The sequence below is a fragment of the Eumetopias jubatus genome, unplaced genomic scaffold (assembly GCF_037043125.1).
Source record: "Eumetopias jubatus isolate StellerSeaLion01/CBP00866 unplaced genomic scaffold, mEumJub1_p1.0 scaffold_10, whole genome shotgun sequence".
Taxonomy (NCBI): domain Eukaryota; kingdom Metazoa; phylum Chordata; class Mammalia; order Carnivora; family Otariidae; genus Eumetopias; species Eumetopias jubatus.
The window spans coordinates 28,570,573-28,593,598 of NW_028274816.1; the positions used below are offsets into that span (position 1 = coordinate 28,570,573).

The following is a 23,026-nucleotide window of genomic DNA, read 5'->3' on the forward strand; positions in this document are numbered from 1 at the left end:
GTTTCCATTGTGAGCTCTTCTCCTCTTGGAGCCAAGCCCAAGTTCAGGGAACATGTGCTTGAGACCAACATTTGGCAGCCTGGGTCCCCACTGGGAGTGACTCTCTGTCTTTGCCTTTTTCCTCTTAAGACACTTTGTTGAATTTGGAGATTGAAACACAGTACTGAACATGCTTAGTGCTAAAAGCTGGTTTCTACCTCCTGCTGGCTCACTTGTATAAGGGACAAAAAATCCACACCCAAATTCAGAACCCAAGTTACTAGCTACGACAAGAATTATTTCCATCTCTCTTGTCACCAACATGACTGAGGCCATATGTATCTCAAAGCATCAATGCACTCAGGTTCCTGGAGAAAATTTCTCTTTGCATTATTGACGCAATTAAGGATTTTTATGAGAAATCCTACATCACAGTTGAGAAAACCAAGCATCCTAATTGCTGGGACCTCATTTGGTAGAAAAGGTGACAGGTTAGAAGTCAGATTACTTTCCCCACATCCACATATCAAGGAGGGGCAGAGTTGGTACTAGAACATAATTACTTGAATATCCTGATCAAAGTTTATTCTACAATACCAAATAACAGGACTAGGGTTTGTTTGTTTTTACATTTTTAAGTTGAGGTATAATGACATACAATAGAATGCACAGATCTTCAGTGTAGAGTTTAATAAATTTTGACAAATGTTTACACCCTTGTAATCAACACTTCCATCAAAACGAGTATTTCCATAATCCTGGAAGTCCCCTTAGGCCTTTTTCCAATCAACCCTCATCCCCCATTCCCCACCAGGCAACAACTACTCTTTGATTTCTATCCCCCTAGACTAGTTTTGGGGCCCCGGTTTTAAGAACTAAAAATTGAACGCATGCAACCTTGCCTGCAGCCGTGAAGCATGTCTCTGCAGATTTTCCTCCCCTTTTTGGACCACAAGTACCACTTAAGATTTGTTTTGGATCCATGTGGACAGCCTTCCAGGAAGTCAGTCTTAACCACAGTACAGACACATTTAGATTTAAACGGATTTACGTTTTACAAGACTTGAAGGCCAACTATGATTCCTCAGCATGTGGTACAAAAAGAACGCTTCTTTCTGGAAAATCAAGTTTTCTTCAACATAACTGCTTTCTTGGCTCTTTCTGTGTCCCACCTCTCCTTCAGGATGGCTGCCTTTGCATCTATGGGAAGAACTGCCCGAGCCCTTGCAAGCGAGCACATGTGTACACTTTCTACTGAGAAGCCGCTTCCTAGTGCCCGTCACCTTCCTGCTGTGCGGGGCCTCCTCTTCCCAGCTCATCTGGCTTCCCGACCCAGCCTCCCAAGAGGACAGGCATAGTTGAAAATCTAACGGTGTCCTCATAGCCACTTAACTAGCTTGCAAGGAAACTGGGTTTTAGAAAGTGGAAAAGTTGGGCGAAGGCTTGCTCGGAACACTGTCTCCAAGCCAACAAAGGTTGCCAAGGTCCAGGTGCAGGCTGCTTTCCACTAGCCACAGACACAACCAAATCAGACGGGGCCTGCTTCTCTTCCAAGCAGCCAGGACGGGTCATTTTCTCCGTAGTAGCTTCCTTTCCCTAGACAGTGAGCTAATGCTTGGCACCAGCAAACTCCATAAAACGAGGCAGTTAGCCCTGTGCTTTCAGGCAGAAATGACTGCATGGAATATATGTATACACACAATTATTTCAATCAAGCCGCATGTTAAAAATTCTAAAGAAAAAGAATAAAAACTAGGCGCCCACAGACATAACATTAGAATCCACTTGTGAACCCAGAACAAAGAAGCAACGCTGGAAACGTACACGCCCCTCAGGAGCCAAACTTCAGAAGACGGTCTGTTAGATGAGTCTGTGGAATTACAAGCAGAGCTGCCTAAAATAGGTTGGAGAGTCTCTCTTCCCTATATGATGTCACTTCTGGGTATTTCCTGGGGTTTTGACTGTTTAAAATAGACTTTTTCTCATTTTCTAAATTTCTAGAACAAGCACGAGGATATTAACATGGTTCAAAATTTTAAAATAACAAAATATAAGGGGTATTCGGTGAGAAGTCTCCCTCCCGCTCCTGGGCCCTCCCCATGGGCCCTGCCTTTGTATCGAGTCAGAGATAGTTTCGCATATACAAGCAAAATACAGAGGTAAACTTCTCATCCTTCTTTTTTATTGAAATGGAATGTACTAATGCTGTCCTGCATTTTGCTTTTTCTTTTTTTTTTTCTACTCACTGTATTTAGAAACAGAACCTTGAAGATGGATTTCAATAAAGAAAAATTATATGTTCATTTACCTGTTGACCCAGCAAATCCCACTTCTAAGAATCCATCCAAAAGATACCCTGGCGAAAACACAAAATACTGTATGGAGACTATTCAGAGAGCATTTCAAAAAGAATGAATGAAATGTCCACTAACAACTAATAAAAATGGCTGGTCAGTGCTGGGCCAAGGGACAAACAGCGGAGGGAGAGGACGGGAGACCTCTTTGAATGTACCTTGTTTTTCCCCTGAGTTTTTACTGGTTTTAACTTTGGAATCATCTAAATATTTTACATAATTTTTTGAAAAGCCACCCCCTGCCAAAAAAAAAAAAAAAAGCAAAATGAAACAGTTAACTGTGTGTAGATTTGGAGCAGTAACTACAAGGGAGTGATTTCAAGTGACTTTATTTATTTTTAAAGATTTTACTTATTTATTTCAGAGAGAGAGCAGGAGCAGGGGGAGGGGCAGACGCAGAGGGAGAAGCAGACTCCCCGCTGAGCAGGGAGCCCGATGCGGCTCGGATTGCCAGGACCCTGGGATCATGACCTGAGCTGAAGGCAGACGCTTAACGACTGAGCCCCCCGGGCGCCACCCCCCTCAAGTGACTTTAAAACACAATCCCTCCATGAGGGTTTCTCCACCTCAGCACTCCTGACATTTTGGGCTAGATCACTGAGGTTATGGGGTGTGGGCTGCGCAAGCAGCGCGTCAGCAGCACCCGAGGTCCGGCTGGCAGCACTCTGCCTGTACGGTCACCCACATCGCTGGAAGCATTAAGTGCCATGTGTGCAAGTCCACTGGGAGAGAGTTTGAAAATGTAGGAGGAGAGGACATGCTGGCCCACAAGGAGCTCTTCCTTCTGACAGAGAAGCACCAGAGTTGGTCAGGAGGCAGAGGGAGCGAGGACATGTGGGCCAGATGTGTTATCATAAGGGGGAAGGGCGGGATGGGGCAGGGTAAGCAGACTTGGGATTGGCTAGTTTGACTCATTTCAGTGGTGTCTGAGGCACAAGGGCTGTCCCTGGTTTTCTGGCACCTGGACCTGGGGTGGAGAGTGGCCCAGAGTGTGAGAGCCCCACACAGCAGGTGGCTGGGCTATGAGCTCTGGAGTGTGTGGTCGGAATCTTTTACTATCTCTGGGAGTTGGCTAGACTCCTAGGGGCGGTCTCTTGAGGGTAAGTGAGGCCCCAGATGTCAAAGCATCAGGCACACATGGTTAATACAGGGAGGACAACTGGAGTCTTGCATCTGTTTTCTCCTGGACTTAGCCTGGGTGCCTTTTCTCTTTGCCAACTTTTTAGTCTGTACCCTTTCACTGAAATAAACAGTAACTACAACAGCTTTGCTGCATTCTGTGAGGCTGTCCACTGATTCATCAAACCTGAGTGTGGTCTTGGAGATCCCTGACTCAGCTGCTAAAACCATTAGGTGAAAGGATGACAGGGAACTTCACGGTGGGACAGACAAGGCTGCCACCACTGAACCCCCTGCTCAGGCACTGAGCGTGGAGCAACCAGATGTTCCTCTTTATATTATGCAACACAAGTATGCAGAATGACCTAATAAGTTGTTTTTTTTTTGTAAGATTTTATTCATTTATTTGAGAGAGAGAGAGAGAGAGCACGAGCTGGGGGTAGGGGCAGAAGGAGAGGGAGAGGGTGAAGCAGACTCCTGGTTGAGCAAGGAGCCTGATGTGGGACTCAAGCCTAGGACCCTGGGAGCATGACCTGAGCCAAAGGCAGGTGCTTAACTGACTGAGCCACCCAGGCATCCCCACCTAAGAAGTTTTCATGTCAAATCAGCTGAACCTGAATCTGACCAAGCCTCTACACGTAACCGCAAATTTGGAGGAAATATGGGGAAAGAGGAAACTGTTAAACAACACTGGGAGGGGCGCCTGGGTGGTTCAGTTGGTTAAGCGACTGCCTTCGGCTCAGGTCATGATCCTGGAGTCCCGGGATCGAGTCCCGCATCGGGCTCCCTGCTCAGCAGGGAGTCTGCTTCTCCCTCTGACCCTCCCCCCTCTCATGTGCTCTCTCTCTCTCTCTCTCATTCTCGCTCTCTCAAATGAATAAATAAAATCTTTAAAAAAAAAAAAACCACTGGGAGGGAATAGGCAGCCAAATCTAGCAAGTGAGCTATTACCCAGGACAAATGACCCATTTGTTAAACATAAGAAGGAAAGTGAAGTGTTACATATTTAGTGAGAGAAGAGACAAATCAATCATTGTGTGGAACTTTTTTTTGGATCCTAAGTTGAACCAATCAGTAGTCAAAAGGCATTTTTGAAACAACAGGGGAAAAGCAAACACAGAGTGCAAATTAGGTATTAAGGAATTGCTGTTAATTTTATTGGGTGAAATAGGATGGTTAGGATTTGCTTTAGAAAGCTCCAAGAAGGGGCGCCTGGGTGGCTCAGTTGTTAAGCGTCTGCCTTCGGCTCAGGTCACGATTCCAGGGTCCTGGGATCGAGCCCCGCATTGGGCTCCTTGCTCTGCGGGAGGCGGAGGCCTGCTTCTCCCTCTCCCACTCCCCCTACTTGTGTTCCTGCTCTCGCTCGCTCTCTCTGTCAAATAAATAAATAAAATCTTTAAAAAAAAAAAAGAAAGAAAGAAAGCTCCAAGAAAAACAACTGGAGGGGGCAGGGGAAAAACAGATCAGGTAACAACAGCATGAAGCCAGCGGTTGATAAGTCCTGGGGATGTGTACATGGGGGTTCACTGCACTGTTTTCTATTTTTGTGTCCATTTAAAATTTTCTACAACACGTTTTAAAAGGATTAGAAAAAAAGTGAATTTAAAAATTAGAAGCATCTGGGGCACCTGGGTGGCTCAGATAGTTAAGCGTCTGCCTTCTGCTCGGGTCATGATCTCCAGGTCTTGGGATCAAGCCCCAGGTCAGGCTCCCTGGCTCAGCGGGGAGTCTGCTTCTCCCTCTCCCCCTGCCACTTCCCCTGCTCATGGTCTCTCTCTGTATCTCTCTGTCTCAAATGAATAAATAAAAGTCTTTAAAAAAAATTTAAAAATAAAAATTAGAAGCATCCACCCAAAATCCTAGAGAACACAGGCAGCAACCTCAGCGATCTTGGCCGCAGCAACTTCTTGCTAGACATGTCTCCAAAGGCAAGGGAAACAAAGCAAAAATGAACTATTGGGACTTGACATCAAGATAAAAAGCTTTTGTACAGCAAAGAAAATAGTCGACAAAACAAAAAAAAACCAACAGGATGGGAGAAGATACTTGCAAATGTCTTATCAGATAAAGCACTAGTATCCAAAATCTATAAAGAACTTATCAAACTCAACACCCAAAGAACAAAAAAATCCAATCAAAAAATGGGTAGAAGACGTGAACAGACATTTCTGCAAAGAAGACATCCAAATGGCCAACAGACACATGAAAAAGTGCTCAATATCACTCAGCATGAGGGAAATACAAATCAAAACCTCAATGAGATACCGCCTTACAGCAGTCAGAATGGCTAAAATTAACAAGTCAGAAAATGACACATGTTGACGAGGATGCCGAGAAAGGGGAACCCTCCTACACTGTCGGTGGGAATGCAAGCTGGTGCAGCCACTCTGGAAAACAGTACGGAGGTTCCTCAAAAAGTTGAAAATAGAGCTACCCTATGACCCAGCAATTGCACTACTGGGTATTTACCCCAAAGATACAAATGTAGTGATCTGAAGGGGCACCTGCACCCCAATATATATAGCAGCAATGTCCACAATAGCCAAACTATGGAAAGATCCCAGATGTCCATCAAGAGATGAATGGATAAAGATGTGGTATATATACACAATGGACTACTACTCATCTACCAAAAAAATGAAATCCTAACCACTTGTAACAATGTGGATGGCACTAGAGGGTATTATGCTAAGCGAAATAAGTCAATCAGAGAAAGACAACGATCATGTGATTTTACTCCTATGTGGAATTTAAGAAACAAAACAGAGGATCATGGGGGAAGGGAGGGAAAAATAAAACAAGACGAAATCAGAAAGAGAGACAAACCATAAGAGACTGTTAACTCTAGGAAACAAACTGAGGGTTGCTGGAGGGAGGGTGGGAGGGATGGGGTAACTGGTGATGGGCATTAAGGAGGGCATGTGATGTAATGAGCACTGGGTATTTATAAGACTGATGAGGGGCACCTGGGTGGCTCAGTTGGTTGGGCTCAGGTCATGATCCTGGAGTACTGGGATCAGGCACCTCACTGGGCCCCCCGCTAAGGGGGGAGCCTGCTTCTCCCTCTGCCCCTCACCCTGTTCTTGCTCTCTCTTTTAAATAAATAAATAAAATATTAAAAAAAAGACTGATCAATCACTGAACTCTACCTCTGAAACTAATAATACACTATATGTTAATTGAATTTAAATAAAAAAATAAAAATTAGAAGCAGTTACATGTTCTAATTAAATGTATGAAATTTGATAACCTGCCAATATTTCAGAGAGGTGATTTTTAAGGCATAGGTGAGGTTAGGGCGCCTGGGTGGCTCAGTTGGTTAAGGCATAGGTGAGGTTATAAGGGTTTTAAGAGATTAAAGTAAAATGCAGGAAGTTTGATGTCTGAGCACCCCTTTCAGGTCTTGAGAAAACAGGTGGAGCCCAAGGTGAAGCTGCCTTGTATATGAAGCTTTCAGGATTTTCCCAGTTTTTGCTCTGAGGTCTAAATGTAGGGGTGGTTTTTGTGTTTAGGGTTTTTTTTGGGGTATTGATTTGACAAATTTACCATAAACCTTCAGAACAAAAAGACATTACCCTCCTGACATTCTCATACAAATCTTTATCCTTTAAATAGTATCTCGTAAGACACAGAGAAGCACAATCTGTGGATAAAAGCTCCTGCTGGTTGTTACCTTAACTGCCTTCATAAACATGGGATTTGGGGTCAGGCAAAAAAATCTCCCCAATTAAAGCAGCATATGGGAGAGCCTGGCCTTCAGGGAGTGGTGCTTTTGCCTTTCTTTCCTGCTATCTACAAAGATTTCTTGGGGCGCCTGGTGACTCAGTTGGTTAAGCATCCGACTCTTGGTTTCAGCTCAGGTCATGATCTCGTGGCTGTGGGAACGAGCCCCATGTCGGGCTCTGTGCTCAGTGCAGAGTCTGCTTCAAATTCTCTCTCCCCACCTCTCTCTCTCTCACTCTCCTTCAGATAAATAAAATCTTCAAATAAAAAAATAAAAAATTTCTTATGAAAAAATTCAAGGATAATTTGTTAGGACAAACATGTATTACTTCTGTCATTAAAAAAAAATTTTAAGAACGTATGTTCACACACAAATTGGTACAAGAAGGTTCATAGCAGCACTATTCACAATAGCCAAAAAGTGGAAACCACCCAAGTGCCCATCAACTGATGACTGGATAAATAAGATGTGATACATCCATACACTGGATGTTACTTTTATTCCATAGAAAGGAATATAGTACCGATTTGTGCTACTGATTCGCGCTATCACATCATGAATCTTGAAAACATTACGTTAACTGAGAGAAGCCAGTCACAAAAGACCACATATTCTATGATTCCATTTATATGAAATGTTCAGAATAGGCAAATCCCTAGAGACAGAAAGTAGGCCACTGGTTGCTCTAGGGCTGGGGTGGGGGTGGGATTGAGGGAAAATGGGGAGTGGCTGCAAATGGGTACTCTACTGGGTTGATGGGTGTCCCCTCCCCCATTTATAACAAAAATGCTCTAAAATTGATTGTGGTGATGGTTGTACAACTCTGTGGATATATTAAAAGCCACTAAATTGTATAGTTTAAATGGGTAAATTGTATGGAATGTAAATTATATTCCAATAAAGCTGTTATTAAAAAAACATTCAAAGCTATACAAAAATGACAGGGCACCTGGCTGGCTCAGTCATTGGAGTGCATGACTCTTGATCTCGGGGTTTTGAGTTTGAGCCCCACGTTGGGTGCAGAGATTACTTAAAAATAAAATCTTAAGGAGGTGGGGGGATGGGGTAATGGGGATGGGCATTGAGGGCACACCTGATGTAATGAGCACTGGGTATTCTCTGCAACTGATGAATCACTAAAATCTACCTCTGAAACTAATAATACAGGATATGTTAACTAAAATGAATTAAAATAAAAAATAAAAATAAAAATCTTAAAAAAATATATACTATACAAAAATGCTGAAAAAATATACTATACAAAAATGCTGAAGAACTTTGAGAAGGATCTTGAATAATCCCAACAGGGAGAAAGTCCCTTTATGTCAGTAATTTAGGGTGTGGAGAGGTTGAGAGTTAAATATCAGATGTTGGTTATAACAGGACGGGTTGCTAGGTCTGCTGCTGATCTGCTATACGGACTGTTGGCCTTTTAGACAGAACTCTTTCAGTTGAAAGCCACAGAAAATCTACTCAAGCAGGCTTAACCAAAACAACAATACAATTTTATCTCACATACTTGGAGTCCAGGGTGGGCACTGGCATCCGGACAAGGTCACGGGAGCAGATTTTGGTTTCCTTCGTTCTTGCCTTCATTCTCAAGCTGCCCGTCTCTGTGTGGTGGCCCTTACAGTTCCTGGTACAAGAGGAGACTCTTTCTTGCTAGCTCTCACACAGTTCCGGGACTGTCCAGGGCTGGCTCCCATTCCTACAGCCAGGGAGTAAGGTTTGCTTCAACCAAGTCCCATGGGTAGAGCAGGATAGGGTGGCTCCCCTAAGGAAGAAAGGCTGGGTATACAAAACATGTCTACTACGCCAAAGGAAGCTCTAAAACTTGCAGAGATTTGAACATCATCTCAGCCCCATAAATACTTGCCAAATCAATGTAGGAACACAAAATGGAGCTACTGCAGAGTCCTTTTAAAGCATCACGTTCCAAATTCTTTTTCCGTATTTTAGAGAAGCAATAACACACAAGTTAGGACAGATGCCAAGGTCATCAGCCAGATGCCATTTTAGCAGAGGGAGCTACTTCAATCAAGGATAGATTGTTCCACGATCCAGAATTCTGTCCGAAGAGACAGGTCACTCTGGTAGATGGCAGACCTTTTCTTTTTTTTTTTTTTTTCTGACTCGGCCTCAAGAAAAGCTAAGGCTTGTCTAGCACAAAGGAAGCAGCAGTCCAGTATGGACAGCTGGAAAACACTCTGCTACCAACAAGCTTGTTGCAGTTTGCCCTTCTTATTTGAACTGGTGATAATCTGGTGGGTTTCTGATCCAAGATCCAAAGGCCTGCTTTCGGAGCACACTCCAGGCTTCCTGGTAAGCAGATGCGGCCTCCTTGTATTCGTGGTACGTCTCCAGCTTCCGCATCCTAATGCACACACACCAGCAAGCACACAGGTTCTCAGTGATCAGCTCAGCATGGTGGCCAACTGAGCTAGGAGCCGGACAGATTTCTAACCAGAGACCTAGGAAGAGACCTAGGAACGGGAAGATTTTGATATGCTTTCCTACACCAACTCTCTCTCCATTGTAGGAAATTCACCAGAAAGCAACATGGATTGAAACAGGTGATAATAAACAATGCTAGTCTTGTCTGCTCCTGGTGGAATCAGATAAAACAGGAATAGCTACTTTTTGGTTTAAGTGTTCTGGGAGATGGCTTACTGCAAATAAGTCCCCTTCCCTATAAGACTCATGGATGCCCCCTAGGTCTACCTATGACGGACCCTCCAAACTCCCATTCTGTCTCAATAACTAGCTGAACTGTTTCTACCCACACACCAATCTGGACAAAATTCTTGCTTCCTTGACCAACATTAGTTATGCTTCTGTCCTTCTCCCAGGTCCTGAACTTTGACCCACCCTCAGCCTGAGCGCGCATCAGAATGTGTAGTGACCCCTTAACAAAGTACCCCCCACACCCCACCGAGAACAGACTGATCTCAAGAAAAGACATTTCCTGTCCACCTGTACCCCTCACACTGACTGCGCATCCCATGTCCCCTGCCCAGTTCTTCCTAGGCTTGCTGACCACTCCCCAGAAAGGAAGACTCCTACCCGCCCGCCCTAGAGGCTTATAAACCATACGACCTCCGTGTCCTTGCTTTGGCATCAGTCCTGCTGTAGCTGTAACAGCCCCTCTCTAACTGCAATGATCCTTCTGAATAAAGTCTCCCCTGACCTCAGTTCAGATTTGTTTTCACTGACACACAAAATGTCTGGAACCCCCTGGTTAGTTTGATTCATTTTTCCAGACAAAAAATGAGCAAACAGACCACTGACCAAACTGACTGCAGGGCATCATTACTGACTGCAGTATGCACGGTGGTAGTAACCAGGGGACAGCTTCTTCACAGAGAAGTTTCTAGCAATACCTTACCTTCCCCACGGCTATATGATAAAGAATTTGGCAGGTCTTGTTGCCAGTTGCTTCAGGGAACCACCTCACCCTCTCAATTTCCCCGGGGGTAGGAATGTCTTTGTTCTTCATGGTGGACCCCTCTGACCACACCTGAATTTACACTTAAAGAGGTAACTCCTGGTGGGCCTGAGACAGATCAGGATGGGGCTGGCCATGCCAGAAAGACTAACCAGAGTCCAGTGGGGCCTGTGCTATCAGTCTGCCCTCCTGACCTGAGGGGGAGATGGTGCATGAGTTCAGTCACATCACGTGGCCAACTATTCAGTCAGGCTGACGTAATGAAACCACAGTAAAACCTCCGTACACCGAAACTTGGGTCCCCCTTCTGGCTAGTGATACACAGTGATGTGCTGAGGGGGTGGTGACACATCCTGAGGACACAGATTGTGTTTGGGACCTTCTCAGACCTTGCCCTACATGTCCCTTCTTTTAGCTGGTCCTGATTCATATTCTTTACAATACAAAGTAATTGTTCAGTATAATGCTTTCCTATATACATGAGTTGTTCCAGAGAACAACTGAACCTAAGAAGGTAGTGGGAACCCCCCAGTTTGGAGGTGGTGGTCAGAAGTGTGAACAGCTTGCGTCTGTGTAGGAAGTGAGGGCAATGACCTTGGGTATTAGTGTCTGAACTGCCCCCACCCACCTGCCCCCGGAGCAGTTTTAGAGTTCTCTATGCTCCTGCTTGGGAGCAATTTCAATCGTGAAGCTGCAGCTCACAACCAGTGATGTGAACAAAAGAGAAAGAGAAGAGAGTGACGTTCCTAGCAGACTCTACTGCTCCCCACACACTCATGTATCCGCCTCGCTCTCCCTCTGGAGGAGGGTGAAAGGAGAGCCTGGAATGGGCCAAGCCCCAATACCCCCCTCCAGGCCTCTGTAACTCTGCACCACTAGGCCACCCACCCTGCACACCTCAGATCTGCGTTTGCAATCAAGGCCCCGGGGAGAGAGGAGCCCACGGGTGGTAGTTAAGTGCCCACGGACTCCTGCCAAAGCTTCCTGCCATTCGTAAGCCAGAATTAACCCACAAAGCTTCCTAAAGATGAAACAACATGGGTCCACAGCGTCACCTGAGGGAGTCTGGCCACTTGTCCTCTGAAATACTGCTTAGCAGTCTCTGAAATGATCTAAAGAGTTCCACTTTGCTGATTCGGGATCTGTGTGGAAACAGATGACAAAGAGGATTTATTAGAAGTGTTTAACATGTACCAGCCCCTATCAGAGATGCCAGGCTTCACACGGAGCTTTCTTAGGTTTGAACGCACCAGAGCCCCCATTTCCACCTGTTCTTCACATGCAGAATATCGAAGATCTGATTTGGGTGAAGAGAAAAAAAGGAATCTCATCTTAAGAAGTGTCATCGGAGGGGGGGCATCTGGGTGGCTCAGTCATTAAGCGTCTGCCTTCGGCTCAGGTCATGATCCCAGGGTCCTGGGATCGAGCCCCACATCGGGCTCCCTGCTCCGCAGGAAGCCTGCTTCTACCTCTCCCACTCCCCCTGCTTGTGTTCCCTCTCTCGCTGTCTCTCTCTGTCAAATAAATAAATAAAATCTTAAAAAAAAAAAAAAGTGTCACCAGGGGGAGCCTGTGTGGCCAGTCGTCAAGCGTCTGCCTTCGGCTTAGGTCATAATCCTGGGGTCCTGGGATCAAGCCCCGCATCGGGCTCTCTGCTTGGCGGGAAGCCTGCTTGCTTATCCCTCTCCCACTCCCCCTGCTTGTGTTCCCTCTCTCGCTGTCTCTCTCTCTGTCAAATAAATAAATAAAATCTTAAAAAAGAAAAAATGTGCCATCAGCAGTGAAATCATCAAGGGGACAGGCTCAAGTGGGGTAAAGACAGAGGTGGCTTTACTAAGCTCCCCCAAGACACCTACCAGCCACACCAGGCTACCTCTTTTCCAGGGAGCTGGCCTTGTGGGTAATACTGCTCAAGACACTGCAATGGTTTCAGACTCGAGTGCCACTCCCTGTGTGAACTGCGGTCATAAAGTCCACTCGGACGAGCGCTGGACTGACTCTCCTCTGGGCACTGTGGGCCTTTGAGGCCAGTCCTTTGCTTCTACCATGAAGCTTCATGCAGGCCATAGTTTGGAACATCAGGGGAAGTGAGTGTGGCCAGTCCACCTGGCCACCAGCCCATCGGGGCCTTCCTGCTTTTGCCCATCCATGCCATCCAAGCCTCCTTTCCCTCCCTTACACAGTTCACGAGCAGATTTAGAGTACGGAAGCGTGTGTGCCAACAAGGGGTGGTCTCCTCTTTATACAGCACAGCCTTCGCCGTGCTCACAGACTGTATCATCAGCTTGGACACTATGGCCAAACGGGGATATGGGAAATAGGGAAGTGTCCGGTCTGTCAAAAAGTTCCCTCACCTGGCTGACACCTAGGCTACTTAGCCCTCACAAGCTGCTCCCCATGGGTCTTAACTGAGCTCGAGTGGCAACTGGCACTTGGGAATATACGGTTCCTTTAACATTAAAAAACAAACAAACAAAAAACCCAAAGCCAAAAAACTAATGAAACTTATTTTGTTACCAGATTAAAGGAGAAATGTAATATAATTGTAAGAAACTCCCTCTCTTTCTCAAATAAATAAATAAAATCTTAAAAAATAAAAAAAAAGGGGGGCGCGTGGGTGGCTCGGTTAAGCGCCAATTCCTGATTTCGGCTCAGGTCATGGTCTCAGGGTTGGGAGATCAAGCCCCGTGTCGGGCTCCATGCTCAGTGCGGAGTCTGCTTGTCCCTAACCCTCTGTTCCTCCCCCTGCTCGTGCTCTACCTCTCCCTCTCTCAAATAAATAAATAAAATCTTTTTTAAAAATTGTGAGAAAAAACACTCAGAGAAGCATTTGTTAGAGTTCCTAGAGGACTAGGAAAGACAGTATTTACGTTCAAAAAGGGTGTCTATAAAAAGCTGCAGGCAATTCATGTCCTTAAAATCAAGAATAAGATAAGGGCCCTGCTTTTATACAATGTTACACAGAAGACTCTGGCCAGTAAGACAAGAAATAAACGGTGTAAGGATTAAAATACAAAAACCAAAGTCATTATTTGCCGATGTTTGTGACATTGTCAGTTCTAGCCACGACAGTAAGTCAAGAAAAAAATTAATTAATTAAAGGAATGGTGGGTTGGAAAGGAAATACTATTTGCAAAAGATCGTTTACATTGAAAAAAAATGCAAAAGGATTTCCAGATAAATTAGGATAATAATAAGAGTGAACAAGGTTGCTGGATACAAACATTAACTGCAACAGGGAAAAACAAAAAACTAACAGCAGTGACCAGAAAATGAAGTAAAAAGAAATTACTTAAAATAGCATCGTGGTAGCTAACCTCCAAGATGGTGATTATTTTTTAAAGATCTATTTATTTCAGAGAGAGGAGGAGAGAGTATGCACGGACGTGCACACACACACAACCCAACACGGGGCTCAATCCCAGGACCCTGAGACCATGACCTGAGCTGAAATCGAGTCAGCTACTCAACCAACTGAGCCACCCAGGTGCCCCATGGCGATTTTTTTAAATTGATGTAGAGTTGACTTACAATATTATATTAGTTTCGGGTGTATAACGTAGTGATTTTACAATTACATATGTTAGGAAATGCTCATCACAGTAAGCATAGTTACCTTCTGTCACCACACGAAGTTATTACAGTATTATTGACTGTACCCCCCATGCTGTACCCTTCATCCCCATGACTTACTTATTTTATAACTGGAAGTCTGTCCTTTTTTTTTTTAACATTTATTTGAGAGAGAGAGAGAGAGAGAGAGAGAGAGAGAGAGTACAAATTGGGGGAGGGGCAGAGGGAGAAGCAGGCTCCCAGAGGAGCAGGGAGCCTGATGTGGGGCTTGATCCCGGGACCCTGAGATCATGCATGACCCGAGCCGAAGGCAGAAGCTTCAGCAACCGAGCCACCCAGGCGCCCCCTGGAAGTCTGTCCTTCTTAATCCCTTTCATCTCTTCTCACCCATCCCCTCCCTCCCCTCCCCTCTGGTAACCACCAGTTTGTTCTCATATTTCTGAGTCTGTTTCATCATTTTAGGAGACGGGACCACACACCTTATTGCTCAGGAAGCCTAGAGAGTCTTACAGACTCAACATTTCCATTGCCCACCTCACCCACCCACAATCAGCAAAATAAATCAGCAAAAATAAACTAAGTGTCTTGCCCAGACACTCGCGCTTCCCCTTGAAACGCTGAGAGGTGAGTCCCTGAAACTTTTGCTACAGCCCAGGGGCCACTGATGTGCAACTATGCAAAATGTCTGGCTTTATTTTTACAGAGCATTAATGAAGCATCCACCAAAACAAGAAACCTTAGCAATCAACCATGCCCATCTGGAGCCGGAGATGGCTCCACATCAAGGTTTGTTAAAGAAACACATCACTTAAACCACACTGGAAGGAGCCCTAAAGGACTCGATTTACTACCAACATTGTAGAGAAATGTCAAGGCCTCCAGGGTCCCTGTAAGAAGCCATCAGCGGGAGCTTAACAGCTTCTTGAGACCAGTTCTGTAAATGGTTCCAACATTCTTCCTTCTGGAGGAACAAATAGGCCTTTCTCATATCAATGTTTTCGGCCTAAGTCAATGGCCTTGTGAGTAATGCTAAGGTATTATACCTATAAAGACAAAAGGGGGATGCTGGGAACCTCTCCTCTGCTGAAAAAAAGAGCTCCCTCCAGAGAAATAAGACCTTTTTAAGTTCTATTCAACAGCAGAACAGAGTGACCATTCTAGTAATTCCTCCGTCAACGAGACCTACTCAATAGTAACCACTCAGGTCATCTATGGAGCACAACAATCATCCACAGCCATCCTGGCAGCCGCCACTCTCCAAGAAGCCCTGGTTCCTTTCAGCAGCAAGGATTACACTCTTGGATACTAGGTTCTTCCTGGTGAGGTCGTTAACATTGCTGGTTGGTGCATCAAAGAGCCAGGAAAGCTATACACACATGTATAATTTCTTAAAAATTATACATTTACATTGTTTTTTTTAAGATTTATTTGAGAGAGAGAGAAGAGGAAGACTAAGAGGGAGAAGGAGACCCCTGCTGAGCAGGGAGCCCAACACAGGGCTCGATCCCAGGACCCTGGGATCATGACCTGAGTGGAAGGCAGATGCTTAACCGACTGAGCCACTGAGGCGCTCCTACATTGGTATTCTTAATCTGGCCATATCTTTAACAAACTCAGATGCACTTAGGTGTCTTTTTTTTTTTTTTTTAATCCCTCATCCTTTTCTTTTATAATCCAATAAGGCATGTAATGATCTCTCCGGGATGCTCTGGGACGGGAAGAGAATTTGACACTTAAGAGTAAAATGAAGCTTCTTGAAAATGAGGGTCTTTTACCTGGTGTCTGTTATTATTGCATTGTGTGTAAAAGAACACAAGGACTTAAATGAAATATTTTCTTTTCCTATTGCATTAGTATATTAAATGTCTCTAACATCACAGTCCGTGTTCATATTCCCCACAGTTCTAAAGAAGGTGGTCCCAGGATGCCAGCACGAGGGAATGAGCAATGAAAAACCCTGTGAGTCTTTAGAACAGAAGAAACTGACTCTTCCACAGAGTATGAAGCTTCTCTGGGCAAAGGAAGGAGAAATCAATCTTGACAAGGTGTTTGCTGCAAGCCTGCACCACATTCACTGGCACTTCTCACCACATTCATGGGTGACTCATACTTTTAGTTCCCCTTGCTCTACATGTGAGGAAACGGAGGCTCAGAGAGGTAATGTGCCCAAGGTCACACCCTGGGGAGAAAGCGAACCAGGAATTAAATGTCAGTCTCTTGAACCGTAAAGCTTCTGCTCTTTCCCCGCTCCACTTCCTCCCGGTACGGAGTGTCTGCCTTCTAAACAGAGAGACATCTACAACCTGTCAGAGGCCTCAGATCGTCTACTCCAACATCCTCATTTGACAGAGACGCACGTGCGGAGGCCCGGAGAGCAACTGGCCTGTCCAGAGTCACGTGGATAACTGGAGACAGAGCGAGTGTGGGAACGTGAAGTGCTTCCAGTCAACAGAGAGCACCAACATATTGGGACAAGCCGGAAGAACAGCACTACAGGAATTTGAAAAGAGGATGGTAATTGTGAGCCAGAAGGCAGGGGTAGATGAGCTGAGCTTTGAAGGTAAAAGAGGGCATGGATTCCTAGGCAAGAAGAGCACTGGTACCCGAGCAAAGAGCAAAGCACAAACCGCAGCCACAGTCAGCTGAGTGGGGCTGCTGCTTGCCTGTGCGCAGAGCCAGGACTTTGCAGGAAATGTGGTCCCTGTGAAGGTACGACCCGCCCTGCCCACACACCCTGGTCTGTGGCTAAAAGCTAGTCCCCTGAGAGACGTAAACAGTGGCCCGAAGTTCAGAGGCGCTTGGGGAGGAAATGATCCAAAATCTCCACCCCTAATTTTGTAACTATCACTCACTCTGCAGACTAGACCATTTCAACCCTGGTTAGTGGCTGCGAAGAACAAAACTTTCTTTTTTAAAGTCTAAAGAATCATGGAACACTACATCAAATACTGTATGGTGACTAACATAATAATAAAAAAAAAGACACTTAAAAAAAATAGTCTAAAGACATGTAAGTTGTTACTGTTGTCTATGTTGAGGCCAGCAAATAAGCATATCAAAAAGAAACAAATCCACCTGTAAACTTTAATTACAACTTTTTATGAGAAAATAGTAAAGAGATGGAAAAACAACTCAGAGTGAAAAGAACTACAGTTGACCTTTGAATGACATGGCTTTGAATTGCACAGGGCCCACTTACACAGGATTTTTTCCAATAAATACAGTATTGTAAATGTATTTTCCTTATAATTTTTTAAAGATTTTATTTATTTATTTGAGAGAGAGAGTACAAGCAGGGGGGAGGGCAGAGGGAGAGGGAGAAGCAGACTCCCTGCTGAGCAGGTAACCAGATGCGGGGGCTCGATGCCAGGACTCTGGGATCATGATCTGGAGCCACCCAGGCACCCTCCTTGTAATTTTTTAAATAACACTTTCTTTTCTCTAGTTTACTTTATGGTGAGAATATAGTATGTAAGGAGAAGCCTGGGTGGCTCAGTCAGTTAAGTGTCTGACTCTTGATTTCTTCTCAGGTCATGATCTCAGGGTCGTGCGATGGAGCCCCACAACGGGCTCCACCTGGGTGTGGAGCCTGCTTAAGATGCTCTCTCCCTCTCCCTCTGTCCCTCCCCCCAACTCATGCACGTGCGTGCACTCTCTCTCAAAAAAAAAAAAAAAATACGGGGGGCGCCTGGGTGGCTCAGTCGTTAAGCGTCTGCCTTCGGCTCAGGTCACGATCCCAGGGTCCTGGGATCGAGCCCCACATCGGGCTCCCTGCTCGGCGGGAAGCCTGCTTCTCCTTCTCCCACTCCCCCTGCTTGTGTTCCCTCTCTTGCTGTGTCTCTGTCAAAAACAAAATCTTTAAAAAAAAATACGGTATACAATACATACAGCATATGAAATATATGTTAATCAACTGTTTATGCTATCAGTAAGGCTTCTAGTCAAGAGCAGGCTGTTAGTGGTTAAGGTTTTGAGAAATCAAAAGTTATACATGGATTTTCAAATGCAAGGGGTGTCAGCGCCCCTAAACCTTCCACTGTTCAAGGGTTAACTGTACCTGTAAATGGTGGGATCCTATAAAAGTCACTCAGGGGCAGCTCACTGACCCAAGATGTAAATGCCTTTGGTGGAGAGGCCATTCCCCGGCAGCCCCTCCCACCCTCAGGCGATTAAAGACTACGGGGAAGGAAAAGCAGAGTGGGATCATCTGAACAGTTGGAAAAAGAAAAACCAGTGAGGCGAATGCATGAACTTCAAATACAAAGGGAGTCCCGTGTCCAGCAGACTACATGCTCTACATTTCAGTAAAAGCCAATCTGAAGATGAAAAATCCTGCTTTCATGGTGCCCTTTTTGCCAGTCCAATCACTGTGGAGCTTCACAAATGATTCTTGGGTTCCAAGCTTGACCTAATGAAACCAGAATCCCTAGTGGTAAAGCCCAAGAAAGTGTTCTTTTCAAAATCTTCCAGGGGGAAGAACAGTCTTTCCAAAAAAATGGTGGCAGGACAACTGGATATCCCCACGCAAAAGAATGAAGTTGAACCCCTTCCTCATGCCTTATAGAAAAGTTAACTCAAAATGGGTCAAAGTCATAAACCTAAGAACTAAAACTATAAAACTATGAGAAGAAAACTGAGCAAATCTTTGTGACGTTGAATCAGGCAATGGTTTCTTACCTGTGACACTAAAAGCATAAACCATCAAAGAAAAAAAGATAAAACTGACTGACTTCATCAAAATTTAAAACTTTTGTGCTTTAAAGGACCCTTTCAAAAAGTGAAAAGACAACCCACAGAACTGCAGAAAATATGTTCAAATATGTATGTGATAAAAGACTAGCATCCAGATTATATAAAGAAATCTTTCAATTCAACAATAAAAAGATAAATAAACCAAGTTTAAGAACATGAAAAGGGATCAGAATAGATATTTCTCCGAAGAAGATATACAGATAGCTCGTAAGGATATGAAAAAAATGCTCAACATCCAAAGAAGCTCGAACAGTTATCAGGGAAAGGCACATCAAAATCACAATGGGATAGCACATCACACCCACTAGGGTGGCTACAACCAAAAAGACAGACAAGGGCGCCTGGGTGGCTCCGTTGGTTAAGCGACTGCCTTCGGCTCAGCTCATGATCCTGGAGTCCCTGGATCCAGTCCTGCAACGGGCTCCCTGCTCGGCGGGGAGTCTGCTTCTCCCTCTGACCCTCCCCCCTCTCATGTGCTCTTTCTCTCATTCTCTCTCTCTCTCAAATAAATAAAATCTTTAAAAAAAAAAAGACAGACAATAATGAGTGTGGTAAAGGATGTAGGATAATTGAGACTCATACATTGCTGGTAGGAGTTTAAAATGGTGCAGGTGCTGTGGCAAACAGTTTGGCAATTCCTCAAAAAAGAAAAAAAAACCCAAGGTTATCACAGGACTCAGCAGTTCCACGCCAAGGTATACCCAAGAGAATTGAAAACATATGTCCACCTAAAAGGTCATTATATAAAAATTTGCAGCAGCACCAGTTCTAATAGCACGCAAGTGAAATAAACCAAATGTCCATCGAGAAGAATGGATAAACAAAAAGCAGTAGTCAGATCCACACAATGGTATACAGGAATGAAGGACTGATACATGTTACAACAGGGATGAGCCTTGAAAACCTTATGCTAAGGGGCGCCTGAGTGGCTCAGTCGTTAAGTGTCTGCCTTCGGCTCAGGTCATGATCCCGGGGTCCTGGGATCGAGCCCCACATCGGGCTCCCTGCTCCAAGGGAAGCCTGCTTCTCCCTCTCCCTCTCCCCCTGCTTGTGTTCCCTCTCTCGCGGTCTCTGTCAAAATGAATAAATAAAATCTTAAAAAAAAAAAAAAAAAACCCTTATGCTAAGTAAAATAAGCCACATACCATATGATTTCATGTAGTGAAATGTCTAGAGTGGACAAATCCACAGAGACAGAAAGCCGATTCATGGATGTCAGGGGCTGGAGTAGAGCCTAGGGAATGACTGCTAACAGGTGCAAGGTTTCTTTCTGGGGTGATGAAGATGTTCTGGAATTAGATAGTGGTAAAGGGTGCCTGCACAACCACCATCTCCTTCTGCCCCATTATGGTTGTACCTGGCCTGGAGGCACCTGATTGCTTTCTTTGTTGTTCCCTGCGGAAAACCATTGGTAGTGACATCCAGCGGCTGCTCAGGAACTGCACTCCAGCTGATGGCTACGAAAAAAAAAGATTTTGGAGTTAAAACTGTTCAGTTTCCCGTGAACGTCAGAAGTGTTTTCACAAAAATATTTCCCTCTCTATCCAGATCAGAGTCAGTGGCTGCCACTCCGATGCTTGGCCTCCAGAATATAGTAATATTAAAGTGGTTCATCATTCATCATCTTCATTAGAAGACCTAATAACCACTAAGCCCTTATTATATGCTGGGCACACAGTCAATGCATGAAACAGGATTTCTCATTTAATCCTCATAACAATCCTAATAAGGAAATGACGTATTTTTTTTATCATAGGCATACTCTTATAACCCTCATTTCCTCTTTCACTCCTCGCCCCTGGTAACATCAGTTTGTTCTCTACAGTTAAAGGGTCTGTTTCTTGGGGCGCCTGGGTGGCTCACTTAGTTAAGCATCTGCCTTCGGCTCAGGTCATGATCCCTGGGGCCTGGGATCGAGTCCCACATTAGGCTCCCTGCTCGGCAGGGAGTCTGCTTCTCCCTCTCCCTCTGCATCTCCCCCTGCTTGTGCACACTCTCTCTTATGAATAAATAAAATCTAAAAAAAAAAAGTCTGTTTCTTGGTTTGTGTCTTTTTTCCCTTTGATAGTTTTGTTTCCTAAATTCTACATATGAGTGAGATAATATGGTATGTCTTTCTCTGACTTATTTTGCTTAGCATAATACACTCTAGCTGCATCCACATTGTTCCAAATGGCAAGATTTCATTTTCTTCTACGGCTGAGCAATAGTCCACTGTGTATATACACCACATCTCCTTTACCTATTCATCAGTTGATGTGAACTTGGGCTGCTTCCATATCTTGGCTATTGTAAATAATGCTGCAATAAACGCAGGAGTGCATGTATTCCTCTGAGTGTTTTTGTACTTTTAGGGTAAATACCCTGTAGTGCAATTACTAGATCATAGGGCAGTTTTAATTTTTTGAAGAACCTCCAAACTGTTTTCCACAGTGGCTGCACCAGTTTGCATTCCCACCAACAACAGTACAAGGAGGTTCCTTTTTCTTCACATCCTTGCCAACACTTGTTTCTTGTGTTGATTTTAGCCATTGTGACAGGCGTGAGGTGATATCTCATTGTGGTTTTTATTTGCATTTCCCCAATGATGAGTGATGTTGATCATCTTCTCATGTGTCTGTTAGCCATCTGGATGTCTTCTTTGAGGAAATGTCTGTTCAGGCCTTTTGCCCATTTTACTAATTGGACTAAATGTTTAAAAAATGATATTCTTATCTGAAGACGAAGAACCTCAGGCTAAGGCAGGATGAGAAAGTTGCTCGAGCATGAACCTGCCTCATGGTGGTCAAGCTTACATTACTGATGACTCAGGTAACAAGCTGCCTTCCTGCTGGATGGATGCAACCCCTCCCAGGCCACTCCACCGTCTGGGGAAAAGTTACTCCAGGGCAAGCGGAACGCAAATACCTTACCTGCACCACAAGGAACAAGTCGGCCGGGGCCATCAGCCCTTTTTGCCTGCACCGCACAGCGGCTCTGTTCAAACAGGAAACCTGACTGCTCTATTTTCACTTCCTGAACTCCAAAGCCTTTGGGTAGCGCTGAGACGTTCCGACACCTAAATGTGAGGGAAAATGCACTCAGTTCAGGCACGCTCCTCAAGGAACACAGTGTGTAGGCCCGTGGACCCCTTCAACACACCTGAGTCTCGGTGAGAGGGTGTGACAGAACAGAATCAAGATCATATGAGCCTTACAGCCGGAGGAAGATCCCTTCCTATCTCTCTGAAGTGAAAACGATGAGCTGAGTCACCGCCTCTCAGTGACTTCAGGGACTCTAAACTCCAGTCCTGCTACTGGCTTTGAAAGATTTCAAACCCTTAAACAGAAATATTAATTTGTTGGCATCTGTTTCCTAGGGAATCCTCCAAACACACCAGAAACCAAGACTCTCCTATAATATAAAAGCTTCGTTTTTCCCTCTTGGGTCTTTCATACCATCTAGAGGCCAACATGACACTGCTCTGGAACCAAATGGACAGCAGCTATAAAGCCTCAGAATAGGGAAAGCAGGGAAAACACAGAAAGTGTCTTGGACAAAGGGGTGCTTTCGTTGAAAACATCTTATTGGGATATAGTGGATACCACATAATTCATCCATTTTAAGTGAATAATTCAAGGGTTTTTTGTTTGTTTTTTTACTATATTCACAGAATTGTGCCACTCTCACCACAATCTAAGTTTATCACCTTTCACCCCTGATAAGAAACCCTGCACCCATCAGCAGTCACTCCCCACACCCTTCTCCAGCACCCACCAATCTACTTCTGGATTTGCCCATTTTGGACATTTCACACCATCAAATCATACACTATGCCGCTCCTGCCACTTAGCACAGAGCTTTCAAGGCTCATCCGTGTCGTAGCTTGAGCCAGGCTTCGCTCCTTTTTGGGGCTGATAACCCAGTTTAACAGTCTATCACCTTTCATTTATCCAGTCACCAGCTGATGCACATCTGGGCTGTTTCACTTTGTGGCTCTTGTGACTGATACTGCTAAACATTCACGTACAAGTTTTTATGTGGATGCACATTTTCATTTCTCCTGGGTACACCCCCCTGGAGTGGAATTAGTGGGTGTGC

General features: G+C 44.7%; 1 protein-coding gene across 13 annotated transcripts in view; it reads right to left on the reverse strand.

Moving 5' to 3' along the window:
* Positions 1–23,026, reverse strand: part of ADAT1 (adenosine deaminase tRNA specific 1) — a 49,898-nt gene that overhangs the window by 17,259 nt on the left and 9,613 nt on the right. For 6 of the 13 annotated variants that reach the window (XR_015769149.1, XR_015769148.1, XR_015769147.1 and 3 more), the window contains exons 8-11: positions 21,859–22,004; positions 20,304–20,403; positions 11,677–11,763; positions 8,696–8,950 (exon numbers count right to left, since the gene is read on the reverse strand). Coding sequence is in view for 5 of the 13 variants with exons in the window: in XM_088027493.1 (XP_087883619.1) it covers positions 9,418–9,550; positions 11,677–11,763; positions 20,304–20,403; positions 21,859–22,004 (466 nt within the window). In the remaining 8 variants the exon portion in view is untranslated. The other 7 variants (XM_088027493.1, XM_028093321.2, XM_088027496.1 and 4 more) reach the window with 5 other exon arrangements.